The sequence below is a fragment of the Schistocerca piceifrons genome, chromosome 1 (genome assembly GCF_021461385.2).
Source record: "Schistocerca piceifrons isolate TAMUIC-IGC-003096 chromosome 1, iqSchPice1.1, whole genome shotgun sequence".
NCBI lineage: Eukaryota > Metazoa > Arthropoda > Insecta > Orthoptera > Acrididae > Schistocerca > Schistocerca piceifrons.
In genome coordinates this window covers 213,021,611-213,040,316 of record NC_060138.1, presented here as the reverse complement: position 1 = coordinate 213,040,316, position 18,706 = coordinate 213,021,611, and the positions used below count along the sequence as shown (strand labels likewise).

General features: G+C 40.2%; 1 protein-coding gene across 1 annotated transcript in view; it reads left to right on the top strand.

The window, feature by feature from the left end:
- LOC124800838 (AT-rich interactive domain-containing protein 4B-like) overlaps positions 1 to 18,706 on the top strand; it is a 159,428-nt gene that overhangs the window by 50,365 nt on the left and 90,357 nt on the right. Inside the window, exons 4-5 of the mRNA XM_047263030.1 lie at positions 7,920 to 8,013; positions 13,698 to 13,866. Of these exons, the coding sequence (XP_047118986.1) occupies positions 7,920 to 8,013; positions 13,698 to 13,866 (263 nt within the window). The remainder of the gene's footprint in view (positions 1 to 7,919; positions 8,014 to 13,697; positions 13,867 to 18,706) is intronic.

The following is an 18,706-nucleotide window of genomic DNA, read 5'->3' as shown; positions in this document are numbered from 1 at the left end:
TATTTTTTTTTTTCGTGTCGCGGATGCGGCAAATAAGCCGCCACTTACGTTTTGATGAAATAGTATATATAAATTATATTTTTTAACTGGCATAATTACTATTGAGTCGCTTTTTTTTTTTTTTTTTTTTTTTTTTTTTTTTTTTTTTTTTTTTTACCGCATTTTCATTTTGCGTTGTTTGATTCTTACGACATAAATCTGTGAACTTCATTTATTTTTACGATATGATTCCGTTCTTATTTTGTTGGGAGAACATCTAGAGAAACGTTTAATCTCTAGTTCATATATCAGACGTTGATTGCTACCCCCCCCCCCCCCCCCCCCTCCAAGCCTTCAATTGAGCGCCGCTGTTCGGTTGTGGCTTCAGCGTAAACATTATTTAAATTTCTCAAAAATTCGCATAAGCACAACATTTTGGTTGTCATATGTATAGGCCTAATACGAAATTAAGGATTTCGTTCGTTGATAGCAAGTTACTGTGCGCCATTTTCTGTCGATTGTTTCTAGAAAATACAAATTATGTAGAGACAAAGTGAAGCTTTACCTGTGAGCTAATGATAGGGTAAATTTATATTATAGAAGTATTACTTATCAGTTAAAAATATGAACACACACAAGTACTTAATTTTAATCACTTTGATAGAGATTTCACCCTTGAAATTAATTCACTTATGCTTTTTGCAACACATTAATTTCCCGTATTCTCTGTAGTTGCAGTGAGGCTGCTTTTTAATTTAACCTATCAGAAATCAGTATTGTGTGCTGTGGTGTAGTACATGTGTTGCAAAAAAATAAATCGATGCTGAATTGTTTTCTCCAGAGCCTGTGGCTATAGAACTCATCATCTTTGAAAAATCCTAATTTCCTCCATTTCTAATCAAAATTGTACAAGTAGCAACTTTGATGGGACATGGGGAGAACATGATGTGCTGTTTTGCACATGCCAATTGTTAGTGAGTACAGTGTATTCTTTAGTGTGGATATTCAGAAGGCTGTTAAAATGCATGTTATCTTTACTCTGTGGTAAAATATTCAGAAAATTCAAAAATGTTGTTGCAAAATATAATAGGTTGCCAAAAATTTCTAGTTGGTGGTAGGAGTTCTATGTTATGTCTGTTTTGAAGTAGGCCTACTGTAGAGTGTCTTGTGTCAGTAAGTTTATCATTTATGGGGTACTTTGATCTGTGGCATTTATACTGTTGGCCATTAAAATTAAAACAATACCATGAAGCTGGCAGCTAACAAATATTAATTATGCATATGCCTAATGTGTACTACATGCTTGGCTATGCAAATGTTTAGTGTTTCAGCATACCCACAAAAAGCAGGTAGGAGTAACACCACACGTTGTGTGTACAAGGAATTAAATGACAGAATTCTCATTTAGAAATCACATTTGAACGGAGGTTATTTATGAGAAGATGCTGTTATGACAGCTAAAGGAGGAGGAGAGTGTTGGTATTTGAGAGCAGCAGAGCCGTGACAATTGAGGCTGTGGCTTATCAGTGTATGATATTGCTGTCCTTTTAGGTCGGGATTCCATGTCAGTCATATGAATATGTAGTGAATGCCCTCAGGAAAGCAAACTCAATGACATGCACAATCTTGGCAGCCCTTTGCCCAACTGTGCAGATTGTACAGTCGTGTCACATACTTAGGGTCAGGTGATGGGCTTGTATACAGCAAGAGAACCTATCACACAGAATTAGAGATGACGCCTGGAATGCCAATTACTGTTAAGCACAATGACCATAGTTACAGAGAATAAGCCATCAGTGATGTGTCCAATGTCAATACTGGACACAAGAATGACACTACATTGTCTCTTTAGATGGTTCTGACTTCTCCATTCGTCACAATGGATGGAATCCACAAGAAGGAATTAATGTTGCAAGATTCATCCAACCCCCTCCCCCCCCCAAACAACCACCACCACCACCTCCTCCTCCTCACAGGCCCAGCACCTTTCATGTGACTGTATTTAATGGCATTGATTGCACATCACCACCACTTCTGGTTCCCAAACCTAGTAATGTGGACAGCAGGCATTACCTTCTGACATTTTAAGGCCAGTGGCTGTGCCTTATCTTCAACATATCTTTTGACGAGATAATACAAGACTACATGTTGCCCCTGCTGTCGTATCCTACCTTGATGCAGAGGGCGTTCAGTTGTGCTGCTGGCCAAAACGCTGTTAAGGTATCTCACCCATTAGAGAGATGTGATTATGGGTCCAGCACATCGTTCAGATCTCGGCCATTAGAGAGATTGAAATGTGGATTGCCAAGAGGCTGACATGCTGCAGCTTGCCAGCCACGGCAGTTGATGAACTCTTGTCATACAGCTGAAGCAGCATGGAGTGAGGTATCTGTACCTGTCATCTATACTCAGTTCGACTCATGCCCAGCTGGGTTAGAGCCTTTGTTACGCAGATGATGACAGCTCTGTCTACTAAATTTCATACTCTGTGAACACCCAAACCATCCATAAATTTACTGTATACACACAATAAGCAAAGTTTATAAAAGCAAAGTTACTAATCACCATATAACGGAGATGCTGAGTCGCAGATAGGCACCACAAAAAGACACAATTAAAGCTTTCGACCATTGGCCTTTGTCAACAGTAGACGGATTTTTCATTGTTTAATAAGTAAAATTTACTTATTTGCTATCCATCCTGGTGTTGCAGTTTTAATGGGCAGCAGTGTACCTTTTCTTTGTTCAACTTGTATTCCACTTAATTTTTTTACACTGATTATTTATCTGTTTTTGTGTCATAAGGCGGTTCTTAGAAATATTTAATTATATCATGAAGTGAAAAGAATTCTGAGTTGTGGACATGTCATATTTACCATAGCAAAGGTTAATCATTGTACATCTACATCAATACTACGAAATCCACTGTACAGCATGTGTTGGATGGTACCCTGTACTGGAACCACCATTTCCTTTCGTTTTCCACTCGTAAACGGAGAGAGGGGGGAAAACAACTGTCTATATACCACCGTATGAGCCCTAATTTCTCATATGTTATCTTTGTGGTCCTTAAGTGCAGTGTATGTTGGAGGCAGTAGAATTGTTCTGAACTCAGCATCAAATGTCGGTTCTATAAATTTTCTCACTAGTGTTCCTCGAAAAGAATGTCACCTCACCTCCAGGACTCCTCATTCGAATTCCTGAATCATGTCTGTAACACTTGCATGTTGTTCGAACCTACCAGTAACAAACCTAGCAGGCTGCTTCTGAATTGCTTTGATGGCTTCCTTTAATCTAATATGGTATGGTTCCCAAACACTCGAGCTTTACATGTTTGTTTTGACTTCATATCACCCAGATATTTAAATGATGTGACTGTGTCAAGCAGGACACTAGTAATGCTGTGTCCTAACATTACAGGTTTATTTTTCCTACTCATCCACATAGAAATTTTGTCTAAGTCATCTTGTATCCTCCTACAGTCACTCAACTTTGACACCATACCATACACCAAATCATCAGTAGTAAACAACCGCAGATTGCTGCCCACCCACTTCCCCAAATTATTTACGTATAGAGAACAGCATTGGTCGTATCACACTTCCCTGAGACACTTCTTGTCTTGAATGAACACACATCAAGGTCAACATCCTGGGCTCTGTGTCAAAGACTTTCCCGAAATCTAGCAATACAGTATCTGTCTGTTGCCTTTCTTCCATAGTTTGCTATTCATAATGAAAAAAGGGAAAACTGAGTTTTGGACAAGCAGTGCTTTCTGAGACCATGATTATATGTGTACATAAGATTCTCTGTCTCAAAAAAATTTATTACATTCAAACTGAGAATGCGTTCAAGGATTCTCCAGTAAACCGATTGTAGGGATAATGGTCTGTAATTTTATGAGTCTGTTAGTGTGCACTTCTTATACACCGGAGTCACCTGCGCTTTTTTCCAGTCACTTGGGACTTTGCGCCAGGCGAGAGATTTGCAATAAATGTAAGCTAGGTAAGGTGGCAGTGCTGTATACTACTCTGTAGATACCTGAATTTGGATTCCATCTGGACCTGGTGACTTATTTGTTTTCTACTCTTTCAGTTGTTTCTCCATACCAGGGATGCTGATTATGATGTTGTCTTTACCAGAGTCTGTTTGATGGTCAAATGAGTATATTTGTACAATTCTCTTACATGAATGATTCCTTAAATGTGAAATTTAAAACTTCGGCTTTTGTTTTGCTATTGTCAGTTGCCACACCAGACTGGTCAACAAGTGACTGGATGGAACCGTGAGACATGCTTAATAATTTTATTTGGACTGCCATCACAGGCAAAAGCGTGGAATTATATGTACATCCTTTCTGTACACTGAGGGATAGTTTCCACACCTCCCGCTTCCTGTGAACTGCAGACCTTTCCGAGGTGGGGTGGCTCATGTGCCTCAATGATGAAGGTAATCGTATCATAGATGCAATCACAATGGAGAGGTATCTCCGGAAAGGCCAGATTAACACACAGCTCCTGAAAAGGGGCAGCGTTTTCAGTAGTTGTGGGGGCAACAGTCCAGATGATTAACTGATATGGCCTTGTCACATTAACTAACATAGCTTTGCTATGCTGCTACAGGGAACAGCTGAAAGCAAATGGAAATGGCAGCTATAACTCCACCCCCCCCCCTTCCCCCCGGTCTCTCACCTCCCCCAAGGGCATGTAGTGTTTCCTGATGTTGGTTGTTGGTGGCATCCTCTTAGGTGAAAATATTGTGGAGGTAAAGTAGTCCCCTAGTCAGATCTCGGGGCAGGGACTAGTTAGGAGAATGTCATGAGGAAAGCCAAAACTGGCATTTTACAGGTCAGTGTGTGGAATGTTGGAATTTGTGAATTGTAGTGGGAGAAGGAACAGGACTTGGGTTCAGGTCAGTACAGAGTTATAAACACACAATCAAATGGGGATAATACGTGAGTAGTCCTAATAATGAGTAAGAAAGTAGGCGTATTGGTAGCTACGATGAATAGCATAGTGAATGCATTATCGTAGCCAAGATATACGCGAAACCAACACCCACTACAATAGTACAAGCTCGTATGCTAACTCTGCACATGGTCAAGAGATTGAAAGAATGTATGATGGGATAAAGAGAATTATTCGGTTAGTTAAAGGCAATGAAAATTTGTTATAGATGACTGGAATTCAGTATTAGAAAAAGAAAGAAAAGGAAAAAAAAACTGTAGAAAACATGGACTGGGGAAGAGGAATAAACAAGGAAACTGACTGGTGGAATTTTGCACAGAGCCTGATTTAGTCTTTGCTAACACTTGGCTTAAGAATCATGAAAATAGATTATATACATGGAAGAGACCTGGATACATTGGCACATTTCAGATTGATTATATAGTAAATCAGTAGTTCGAAACCCAATTTTAAACAGTATGACATATCCATGGACAAATGTGGACTCTGACCATAATTTATCAGTTATGAACTACAGACTGAAACGAATGAAATGGCAGGAAGGTTGGAAATTAAGGAAATGGGATATGGGTAAATTCAAGGAACCAGAGGCTGTCGAGAGTTTGAGGGAGAATCAGGAGATATTGGAATGAAACAGGGCTAAGGAACACAGTAGATGACGTAAGGGTAGCCGTGAGATACAAAATGATGAATGCAGCAAAGAATCAAATATGGAAAAATTTAAAGTTCAGTAGAAATCCTGGGATAATGATAGAGATATTGAATTAATGTACGAAAGCAGAAATCATAAAATTGCAGCTAATGATGCACATGAAAGGGAATACAGACATCTAAAAAAGATGATGGACAAGAAGTGCAAAATGGCTAAACAGTAATGGCTAGAGGAAACAATCCAAGACTGTAAGAGTAATGCATATATATATATAAGGGAAAGATAGATGCTGTCTGTAGAAAAACACAGACCTGTTGAGAAAAAGAGAAGCACCTGTATGAATATCATGCCAACACTAAGTAAAGAAGGTAAAGCTGAATGGTGGAACGAATATAAAGAGTGACCTAAGGCAAACAAGCTGGGAGGACAAGGTTATAGAGATAGAAGAGGAAGTAGGTGAAGACAAGATGGGGAATGTTGCTGCAAGAATAATTTGACAGAGCACTGAAAGACTTAAGTAGGAAAAGGCTCATGTAATAGACGACATTCCCTCAGAATTATTAAGATTCTTGGTAGAGCCAGCTATGATAAAACTATTCCACGCGCTGTGCAAGATATGAGACAGGCAAAACACTCCCAGACTTAAGAAAGAGTATATTAGTTCCCATTCCATAGAAAACAAGTGTGAATATGACAGAACCATCAGTATTGTAAGTCACAGCTGCAAAATATTGACATGGAAATTCCAGGTACGAATATCAAAAATGTTGGAAAAGATAGATTGCTATTAACCGTAAAGAAGACACATCAAGTTGCAGACAGGCACAATTAAAACACTTACATAAATCTTTCGGCCACAGCCTTCGTCAGTAAGAGAGAGAATGATGTGCGTGTGTCTCTCTTACTGATGAAGGCTCTGGCTAAAAACTTTGTATAAGTGTCTTTTAATTGTGCATGTCTGCAACTTTACTTACCTTCTTTATGGTAAGTAGCAATCTGTCTTTCCCTACATTATAAATATCGACATGAATTGTATACAGAAGAATAGATAAACTTTAAGAAGCAGATCTTGGGAAGATTAGTTTGGGTTCCAGAGAAATGTAGGAACATGTGAGCCAATACTGACCTTAAGTCTTAGCCTAAAAGATAGGCTGAAAAAAAGCCAAACCTAAGTTTCTAGCATTAGTAGATTTAGAGTAATCTTTTGACAAAGTGGCCTGTATTACATTTTTGAAGTTCTATCGGTAGTATTGTAGATTTAGGGAAAGCTTTCGACAACGTTGATCGGATTACACACTTTGAAATTCTAAGGATAGCAGGGATGCGTGAAAGGGAAGTGGTAGTTGAGAAGGGAGTGAAACAGTATTGTTAAGTCTCCCTGATGATGATCAATGTATACCTTGAGCAAGAAAAGCAAAGGAGAATTGTGGGAATTCAGTTGTAAGTTCATGGAGAAGAAATAAAAACCTGGCAGTTTGCTGATGACATTGTAATTCTGTCAGATGTGGCAAAGGATTTGGAAAAACAATTTAACGGAGTAGATAGTGTTTTGAAAGGAGATTATGTGACGAATATCAACAAAAGTAAAACAAGTGTAATGGAATTTAAATCAAGTGACACTGATGGAATTAGGTTAGGAAATGAGAAACTAAAAGCAGTTGTTGAGTTTTGTTATTTGGATAGTAAAATAATTGATTAGTGATAAAGTGAAGAGGATATAACGCACAGATTCACAATAGCAAGAAAAGCATTTATGAAAAAGAGGATCTAATATCAATTTATGTGTTAGGAAGTCTTTTTCTGAAAGTGTGTGTGTTGGGTGTAGCACTGTTTGGAAGCAAAACATGAATGATACGCAATTCAGACAGGAATAGAACAGAAGCTTTTGAAATAATTTTCTGTGGAAAAATGCTGAAGATTAGATGGTTAGATTGAATAACAAATGAAGTGATACTGAAACGGATTGGGAAAAATGAAGTTGTGGCACAACATCCCTAAAAAAGGGGATTTGTTGATAGGACACTTCCTGAGGCAGCAAGTATTGTTGGTAGGGTGTTGGAGGGTAAGTGCATGGGGGTAAAATTGCCAGAGGGAGATAAAGGGGTGAATACAGTAAGCAGGTTCAAATGGATGCAGGCTGCTATAGTCATGCAGAGATAAAGGGCCTTGCAGAGGACAGCTACATTGGACCTGTCGTTGGAAATTGTTGAGATGTTGAACCCAAGTGAATTGTTAATTCTTAGTTAACTTTACATAGCAGTTAATCATTGTATTTCTTTTGATTCTAAATAATATATTTTATTTTGTCCAATATTGCTGCAGGTGGGAGCTGTATGTGAAGTAAAGCATCCTGAAAGAAAAGAACAACTAGAAGCTACAATTACTAAGATTCAGGATTGCAGTCAGTACACAGTCGGTAAGTTCTGTACTCCTAATTATGATGCATAGGATATAATATTTAATGTAAAGTTTCCCTGCAGTGAGTGAGATCACTTTTGATTTTTTTTATTATGGCTTTATCTTTACCATTGTATACTATACAGTGGAGCAGCAGCATACTCTGATGTCAGTTAAATCAAAAGTTACGATTTACTAGTTTCATATGTAGTTAACAAAAAACAAGAATTCTAGACACTACTGCTGGTTGCTGCTTCGTGAAATTTGTTGTTGTATTGTTTTTGTGGTTTAGTGTATGTTTGTTACTTCCCACTGCTATTTTTGTGTTGATACTTTATGATCACATGAATCATTATTGGCAATATTTTGGAAAAGACAGATTGCTACTACTGTCAAATGACATGTTGAGCTGCAGACAGGCACAACAGAAAGACTATTCCATATTTAGCTTTCGACCAAAATGTTCTTCAGACTAGAAAAGAAATCACACAGACATTCACACAAGAAAGCACACATGACCGTTGTCTCTGGCCACTCTGTTCAGAATACAACTGTCACTTTGAACGAAAGTAGCAATCTGGGAGGGGGGTTTGCAAAGAGCACTGTCAGACACTGTGCAGGAACTAGATGGTAGCAGGGCAAGGCTGCCAGGTGCAGCATCAAGAGGCTGTGGACGAGGGAGGGGGGGGGGGGGGCATGGCAGGAATGGGATTTGGAAGAGGAAAAGAGGGGGAAAAGATTGATGGGTGTGTTGGCAGAGCGGTGCATAGTGAGGGTGAGGGGACATAGAGTTGGGTAGATGGAAGATATGGGAACAGTAGGTTACCAAATGTTGAGTCTGGGATAATTTCACAAGTATAACTCTCACATGCACAGTTCAGAAAAGCTAGCGGTGGATGGGAGGATTCAGATGGCCCGGGTTGTGAACCAGCCATTGAAATCAAACATGTTATGTTCAGCTGCATGTTGTGCCACAGGGGTGGGTCCATTTTACATTCTTGGCCATAGTATGGCCGTGGCCATTCACCCATGTGGACAGCTTGCTGCTAGTCGTACTAATAGAGAAAACTGTGCAATGATTGTAGCAAAGCTGGTATATGACGTGGCTACTTTCACAGATGACCCTCCCTCTAATAGGGTAGGGTAAGCCTCTGATAGGACTGGAAGTGGTGGGTGGATTGGGGATGGGGGTCTGTGGTGATATGACATGGGAAATCTGTCTGTGGACTGGGTCTTGGGGATATTGCCTGTCTGTAACAGCCTTTGTGAGAGGTTCAGCATACTGCGCAATGGAGTTTTTGCCCATCCCACGGTGGCCAGGCTGCATAGAAGGATTTGCTATATGTTGGCCACCTCCTCCTTGATCACATCTCTATCCACATTGGGCAAGGGAGTTGTTGTCTGTCTCTGGGCCGCCAACCTATATGGGAGAGAGGTCCTTTATGTTGACTATCTCATCACTGATGGCTCCATCCACACCTCACCATTCCTTCCACAATGAAAAATTCCTCTCATACAACCTGGCTCCAGAGGAAGGCATATCTACAGTGGCAAGAACTTCCTTTTCCAGTATGTTGAAAGTTTCATCAGTGTCTTCACTGGCAGCACTATCCTCCAGACCTAGTTGCAAACAGATTTCCTGTGCTCTTTCACCATGCATCATCAATACAGACCACCCCCAAGGACAGCTACAAAGATGTACGTCCTTCGTCATCCAATACCAACCCAGACTGGAACTGGACCCCTTCTTTCACCAGGGCTTTGGTTACCTATCATTATACCCTGAAATGAGGGACATCCTACGCGAGCTCCTTCCCAATCCTCCTAAAGAGGTTTCCTTTTGCCTACCCAATCGCCACAACTTCATAGTCCATCCTTATGCCACTCCCAATCCCAGCCCTCTTGCCACAGTGGATGGACTCAGATGCAAAATCTATCAAATCCACTCATCTATAAGTTCTTACTCCAGTCTTGTTACAGGCTTATCCTACCCCATCAGAGACCAGGCCACCTGTGAAAGCAGCCATGTCATATACCAACTCTATTGCAATCATTACACAGCTTTTTATATTGGTATGACTACCAACCAGTTGTCCACCAGGATGAAAGGCCACTGCCAAACTTTTGGCCAAGAGTAAAATGGACCCACAATGTGCACCTGAACATAACATATTGATTTCATTGGCTGCTTCACAGTCCGAGCCATTTGGATCCTCCCTTTCACCATCAGCTTTTCTGAACTGCACCCAAAATTATCCCGGCCGTAACCTATGGTAACTTACTGTTCCCACACCGTCTAATCGACAGTGTCCACACCCTCTGTCCTATTACTCTCCCCTCAATCCACATCCCCTCACACTCATTGTGTGCAGTTCTCTGCCAACTTGCACACAAGTCTTTCTCCCCTTCTCTCCTTTTCCACTTCCTTTTCCTTAGCTGCCAAAAACACCCCTCCAAAGTTTCCTGATGCTGCACCTGTCAGCCTTGGCCTGCTGCCATTTTAGCCCTGCACACTCCACCAGACAGTGCATCTTTGCACCCTCTCTCATATTCTGATATCCCTCCCCCTCCCCCTCCCCTTGTCCCCCTCCCAGATTGCTGCTTTTGTTCAAAGTGACAGTTGTATCCTGGCCAGAGCAGCTGGAGATAGTGATTGTTTGTGCATGTGAGGTATGTTTTCTTGTGTGAACATGCGCTTGTTTTCTTTTCTGAAGTAGACTTTGGCTGAAAGCTAAATGTCTTTACATTGCTCCAGTCTGCAACTCAATATGTCACCCTCATGAAGAGTAGCAATTTATCCACTTTTTAACAGTGTTGATATTCCAATCTGGACTTTCCATTGTTACACTATTATTGTCTTCTTTCGTTTCATGTAGCCACTGTTTCCTGTAAGGGGACCCAGAAAATATAAAGTTACTTGAAACTTTCAGCATCCTCATTTTGCTGGAAATTCATACCTTCAGCATAAATATGATAATAGGAAAGTTGCTACTCACCGTATAGCAGTGATGCAGATTCACAGATAGGCACAACAAAATGACTGTCAAAAATAAAGTAAGGTGACAGTCTTTTTGTTGTGCCTAACTGTGACTCAGAATCTCTACTACATGGTGAGTAGCAACTTTCCTTTTCATAATACTGTTACATTCCATCCTGGAGTTTTCGTTTTTCGATACTTTCAGCATCCTTATTTTGCTGGAAATTCATAATTTGAGTCAGCTGTAGTTTGTCATTGCTTTCTGCTTTTATTGCATGCCTTGTAAACATGTGCTATAGTGTACTCTCTGATAGACATAGCCTTTCTGTTTTACATCTGATATTTTCACTGTGTTTCCTTCCTTCTTGGTTTAGATTGTGCTCTTGTTAGGACAACCTGTAGTTTCCAGGGCTCAGACATTTATTATAACATTTTTGGGTGTACTGTATGAAATGTTGCTATGATGCTGGTGATTAGTAAGTCACGGAAACTACAGTTTATGAGAAAGAGTGAGAGCTGGTGAACCATATGCCTTTCAAAATGGTTTTCTCAACATGGCATATGACAGGGTGTATATGCCCCAGGACAACCGGGAAATCAGGAAAAACCTGGAAAAATTTTCATCCAAGAGAAAATCGGGAAATTTTTAATTGTTTTACTTTTCAGTTAATTTTTTGTAACTTTGGCTGGTAAGAACTGATACTCTAACAAAGAATTTTACTCCAGCCTGCAACTGCAGAATAATACTGCAGCAATAAAACGTAAGAGGGGAAAATAAAACTTAGACAACGAAAATGTGCCATTTACAACAACAAAACAAAGTGGGCACACAATCTCATGCTGGCAGCAAAATGTTTGATACATTAGGATGAAGACAGTACAATACTTTGTAACAACAAACTGCTTTGTGTGAGGCTGATGTTGCAACTGTTTACATTTCTAACAAGTTGTGGAAAAATATTATGCATGATGGTGTAAGAAGTGTTACCTCAAAGTAAATTTACTTTTACACAAGATGAATTAGGATATGTGTGAGAATGTGCAATGAATTTCTTAAGTCATGGAGCATAGACTCTGTTTCAAACCTTAACAGTTTGATGACCAACTACTCGGAGAAATTTTGGGTCCAGAAGAGTGGATATCTATGCCATTGTTTAAAATTTTAGTGGCACATTTCTGTTTGATGTATCTTAAAGAATAACACGAGCGAAAAAGGACCAGTACTATATGTGCAGGCTTAGCTTTTCTGGTACCTATTCTCTTATGTGTGTTAATTTAAACCATTAACTTTTCCTATTTTTGAGTTCGTACTACTTGATAGTGATGTTGCTATTGGCTGTCATCACGTGTCCTATGCTCTGAATATCTGCCGTCATTGACTGGCGATATCATATGATGTGAGCTGTGATTGGCTGACAAGGGTGCATTGCAATCTCAGTTTCAAAGCTTCGGCAACTGATGTACTGTGTTTGCTGGAATTCACATTTATACTTTAGACAATATAATGTAATTTTATAGATAAAAAAATCTACTCACCAAGCGGTGGCAGGAGAACACGGGTATAAAAAAGGTTTTACTGATTCAAGTTTTTGGAGACAGTGGCTCGTTCTTCCAGCAGAAGAATTGAAGTGGAAGGAAGAGGGGTGAAGAAAAAGGGATAGAGAGGTGTAGGGAAAGGGGCAGAGTTTTGAGAAGTCACCTAGAAATCCCTTTCGGGAGAGACTTACTGGATGAAATGAGAAGGAAAAACTGATTGTTGGGGACTGCACTTAACGAGATTTGAAAACCCGATAGTTTAAAGATGGAAGGCAGGATAATATGCAAGAGAGAGATTACTGCGAAAACATCATGAATGAGTTAATAAGAGTGAAAAAAGTTAATGTATGTAATAGAGGTAGGAGGAGGTGGTGAAAAATTGACAGGTCAAAAAAGAAAGATGTAGAAAACTGAAACTGAGTGAAGAAAGGAATAGTTCATGTGAAGAAATGCTGAGATGGAAGAAATGCACTGCTACTGTTGTTCGTAGTGTGACTTCAGCTGCCAGAGGATGCTGTGTGTGTGTGTGTGTGTGTGTGTGTGTGTGTGTGTGTGTGTGTGTGTGTGGTCTAGTCTGTTTTTGCCGTAGGCCGTGATAGCTGAAAGCTTATATTGTGACAGCCTTTGTTATTGTGCCTATCTGTGACTCAGCATCTCCCGCTATATTGTGAGCAGCAACTATCCTTTTCATAATTTTTTTTTATTTTGTTTATTTATTAAACACTCCCCCCCCTCCCCCACTTTAAAGTGCCAGGAAGTTCTTTGCTACTACATAAAACCTTTACCGTTCAAAGGATGGGCAAGTTTTACAGTTGCGGTGGAAAGTATACTTTACACTTAATGCGGAGAAAGTGTATTTTCACCTCGGAAATTTTTATTTTCACCCAGGGAAAATTGTATTTTTAACTGGGAAATCAGGAATTTTTTTTCTTTGTCTGTGTATACACCCTGTGTAATAAAGGCTATACAGTTTCCTCTGCTCCAGTTATTAAAGTTCATACAGTTATTCAGGTAACAAGTTAGTTTGTTTGAGTTAATGTGAGTATAAGCTGTTTGATGCAGTTGAATAATGTTCATATTTATTGAGAAACAGTCTGTATGTCATAATCTTTTTTTTCCCATCACTTTTTATGTTTCAAGATCTTACATAAGTATACCCCACTTGACTAATAAATGTACTTGTTTTACAGTATTTGATGATGGGGATATCACCACATTGAGGCGAAGTGCATTATGTTTAAAGAGTGGTAGACACTTTGCGGAAAGTGAAACTCTGGATCAGTTGCCTCTTACGCATCCTGAGCATTTTGGTAATCCTGTCATTGGAGGCCGCAAGGGTCGAAGAAGTCGCCAGGCACAGTGAGTTTATAGCTACTGCTTCTGCTGCCATTGAGCTATTATCATAGTATTCAGTTCTGTGACAAATAAGTATGTTCTGCAGTAAGTTACCATAATAAATTTTGGTTGCTGTGTGGGTAAAAGATTTCAGCAACAGCCCATATTGTGTTGGATATTTATGTTACTTAGAGGGAGCTAACAAATAAAATAATGACTCACCTATCACACTTTCATGAAATGAAATCGGACAGCACCATTTCATTATGTGTTCACATTAGAAAGAATTTTAACATAATGTCACAACACTCAGCATAGTATGTAATAATTAAAGGCAGGTCATGAGGGATCATGTGTCTTACAAAAAGTCACAGTATATTTACAGCATTGTTGAAATATGTCTGCTTGTGTCTGTATATGTGTGGATGGATATGTGTGTGTGTGCGAGTGTATACCTGTCCTTTTTTCCCCCTAAGGTAAGTCTTTCCGCTCCCGGGATTGGAATGACTCCTTACCCTCTTCCTTAAAACCCACTTCCTTTCGTCTTCCCCTCTCCTTCCCTCTTTCCTGATGAGGCAACAGTTTGTTGCGAAAGCTTGAATTTTGTGTGTATGTTTGTGTTTGTTTGTGTGTCTATCGACCTGCCAGCGCTTTTGTTCGGTAAGTCACCTCATCTTTGTTTTTATATATAATTTTTCCCACGTGGAATGTTTCCTTCCATTATATATATATATATATATATATATATATATATATATATATATATATATATATATATATATAAAAATAGAGGGAAATATTCCACGTGGGAAAAATATATCTAAAAAGAAAGATGATGAAACTTACCAAACAAAAGCGCTGGCAGGTCGATAGACACACAAACAAACACAAACATACACACAAAATTCTAGCTTTCGCAACCAATGGTTGCCTCGTCAGGAAAGAGGGAAGGAGAAGGAAAGACAAAAGGATATGGGTTTTAAGGGAGAGGGTAAGGAGTCATTCCAATCCCGGGAGCGGAAAGACTTACCTTAGGGGGAAAAAAGGACAGGTATACACTCGCACACACACACATATCCATCCACACATACACAGACACAAGCAGACATTTGTAAAGGCAAAGAGTTTGGGCAGAGATGTCAGTCGGGGCGGATGTACAGAGGCAAAGATGAAGTTGAAAGACAGGTGAGGTATGAGCGGCGGCAAATTGAAATTAGAAATTAGCGGAGATTGAGGCCTGGCGGATAGCGAGAAGAAAGGATATGCTGAAGGGCAAGTTCCCATCTCCGGAGTTCTGACAGGTTGGTGTTAGTGGGAAGTATCCAGATAACCCGGACAGTGTAACACTGTGCCAAGATGTGCTGGCCGTGCACCAAGGCATGTTTAGCCACAGGGTGATCCTCATTACCAACAAACACTGTCTGCCTGTGTCCATTCATGCGAATGGACAGTTTGTTGCTGGTCATTCCCACATAGAACGCTTCACAGTGTAGGCAGGTCAGTTGGTAAATCACGTGGGTGCTTTCACACGTGGCTCTGCCTTTGATCGTGTACACCTTCCGGGTTACAGGACTGGAATAGGTGGTGGTGGGAGGGTGCATGGGACAGGTTTTACACCGGGGGCGGTTACAGGGGTAGGAGCCAGAGGGTAGGGAAGGTGGTTTGGGGATTTCATAGGGATGAACTAAGAGGTTGCGAAGGTTAGGTGGACGGCGGAAAGACACTCTTGGTGGAGTGGGGAGGATTTCATGAAGGATGGATCTCATTTCAGGGCAGGATTTGAGGAAAGTCGTATCCCTGCTGGAGAGCCACATTCAGAATCTGATCCAGTCCCGGAAAGTATCCTGTCACAAGTGGGGCACTTTTGGGGTTCTTCTGTGGAAGGTTCCGGGTTTGAGGAGATGAGGATGTGGCTCTGGTTATTTGCTTCTGTACCAGGTCGGGAGGGTAGTTACGGGATGCAAAAGCTGTTTTCAGGTTGTGGGTGTAATGGTTCAAGGATTCCGGACTGGAGCAGATTCGTTTGCCACGAAGACCTAGGCTGTAGGGAAGGGACCGTTTGATGTGGAATGGGTGGCAGCTGTCATAATGGAGGTACTGTTGCTTGTTGGTGGGTTTAATGTGGACGGACGTGTGAAGCTGGCCATTGGACAGGTGGAGGTCAACGTCAAGGAAAGTGGCATGGGATTTGGAGTAGGACCAGGTGAATCTGATGGAACCAAAGGAGTTAAGGTTGGAGAGGAAATTCTGGAGTTGTTCTTCACTGTGAGTCCAGATCACGAAAATGTCATCAATAAATCTGTACCAAACTTCGGGTTGGCAGGCCTGGGTAACCAGGAAGGCTTCCTCTAAGCGACCCATGAATAGGTTGGCATACGAGGGGGCCATCCTGGTACCCATGGCTGTTCCCTTTAATTGTTGGTATGTCTGGCCTTCAAAAGTGAAGAAGTTGTGGGTCAGGATGAAGCTGGCTAAGGTAATGAGGAAAGAGGTTTTAGGTAGGGCGGCAGGTGATCGGCGTGAAAGGAAGTGCTCCATCGCAGCGAGGCCCTGGACATGCGGAATATTTGTCAGAACTCCGGAGATGGGAACTTGCCCTTCAGCATATCCTTTCTTCTCGCTATCCGCCAGGCCTCAATCTCCGCTAATTTCTAATTTCAATTTGCCGCCGCTCATACCTCACCTGTCTTTCAACTTCATCTTTGCCTCTGTACATCCGCCCCGACTGACATCTCTGCCCAAACTCTTTGCCTTTACAAATGTCTGCTTGTGTCTGTGTATGTGTGGATGGATATGTGTGTGTGTGCGAGTGTATACCTGTCCTTTTTTCCCCCTAAGGTAAGTCTTTCCGCTCCCGGGATTGGAATGACTCCTTACCCTCTCCCTTAAAACCCATATCCTTTTGTCTTTCCTTCTCCTTCCCTCTTTCCTGACGAGGCAACCATTGGTTGCGAAAGCTAGAATTTTGTGTGTATGTTTGTGTTTGTTTGTGTGTCTATCGACCTGCCAGCGCTTTTGTTTGGTAAGTTTCATCATCTTTCTTTTTATATATATATATATATATATATATATATATATATATATATATATATATATATATATATATAGTGTGTGTGTGTGTGTGTGTGTCTTTAAATATGTCTGCTTGTGTCTGTATATGTGTGGATGGGTGTGTGTGTATATATATATATATATATATATATATATATATATATATATAGGGAAACATTCCACGTGGGAAAAATATATTTACACACACACCCATCCACACATATACAGACACAAGCAGACATATTTAAAGACACACACACACACACACACACACACACACACACACACTATATATATATATATATATAAATATAATAGAGGGAAACATTCCACGTGGGAAAAATATATCTAAAAAGAAAGATGATGAAACTTACCAAACAAAAGCGCTGGCAGGTCGATAGACACACAAACAAACACAAACATACACACAAAATTCTAGCTTTCGCAATCAATGGTTGCCTCGTCAGGAAAGAGGGAAGGAGAAGGAAAGACAAAAGGATATGGGTTTTAAGGGAGAGGGTAAGGAGTCATTCCAATCCCGGGAGCGGAAAGACTTACCTTAGGGGGAAAAAAGGACAGGTATACACTCGCACACACACACACATATCCATCCACACATATACAGACACAAGCAGACATATTTCAACAATGCTGTAAATATACTGTGACTTTTTGTAAGACACATGATCCCTCATGACCTGCCTTTAATTATTACATACACTATATATATATATATATATATATATATATAAAGAAAGATGATGAAACTTACCAAACAAAAGCGCTGGCAGGTCGATAGACACACAAACAAACACAAACATACACACAAAATTCTAGCTTTCGCAACCTATGGTTGCCTCGTCAGGAAAGAGGGAAGGAGAAGGAAAGACAAAAGGATATGGGTTTTAAGGGAGAGGGTAAGGAGTCATTCCAATCTCGGGAGCGGAAAGACTTACCTTAGGGGGAAAAAAGGACAGGTATACACTCGCACACACACACATATCCATCCACACATACACAGACACAAGCAGACATTTGTAAAGGCAAAGAGTTTGGGCAGAGATCTCTGCCCAAACTCAAACTCCTTGCCTTTACCGTTTTTCTGCTATAACCTAATGGAAGAAAGAAAATGATCTGCTGTGTTGTGATAATTTGCTATTCGCATTTCTTCTTGCACTCAGTTGTGACAGAAAACCTCTGTATTGTGTTTAGAATACTACAATCCAACCTGAATAATTCAAAACTTCGTAATGATTCCACTCCACACATTAAAACTATGTGAAATAATGTCATTGAAACTACTATTTTCGCAGATACAGCAGGTGGAGAAATTTCTGTCATACCTCCCATACTGATGAGCCCAACCGGTTTATCCATGCTGTGGTCAGTTGTATGTGCTCTATTACTAACTTTTACTGCACATTATCCCAAAAACTAAAACTGTACTCTATACTGTTAAGACATAGGTTATACATATTTTTTAAACAACTATTGTAAACACAATATTATTGAAGCTATCGATTGTACTCTTAAGAGATCATAGATGATATGATAATTGATAGGTGGCTTAACTTTTGTATTTATGGTGATTTTCAGCAAACTTTGGCAGTTATACCTAAAAGACAAGGCCTGAAGTTATCAAGGCCCATTTTAAATCATGACCTGTATGGAACTAACATGAGTACACCTTTAATATGGTGATATTCAGTTTACATTACAATTATTCAATATTGGAAATAAAACAATATCATATGAGTGTAGTTATATGTGTGCCAGTGAGGAACTTGGTAATGTTGTGCCAGCTAGTGTTGCC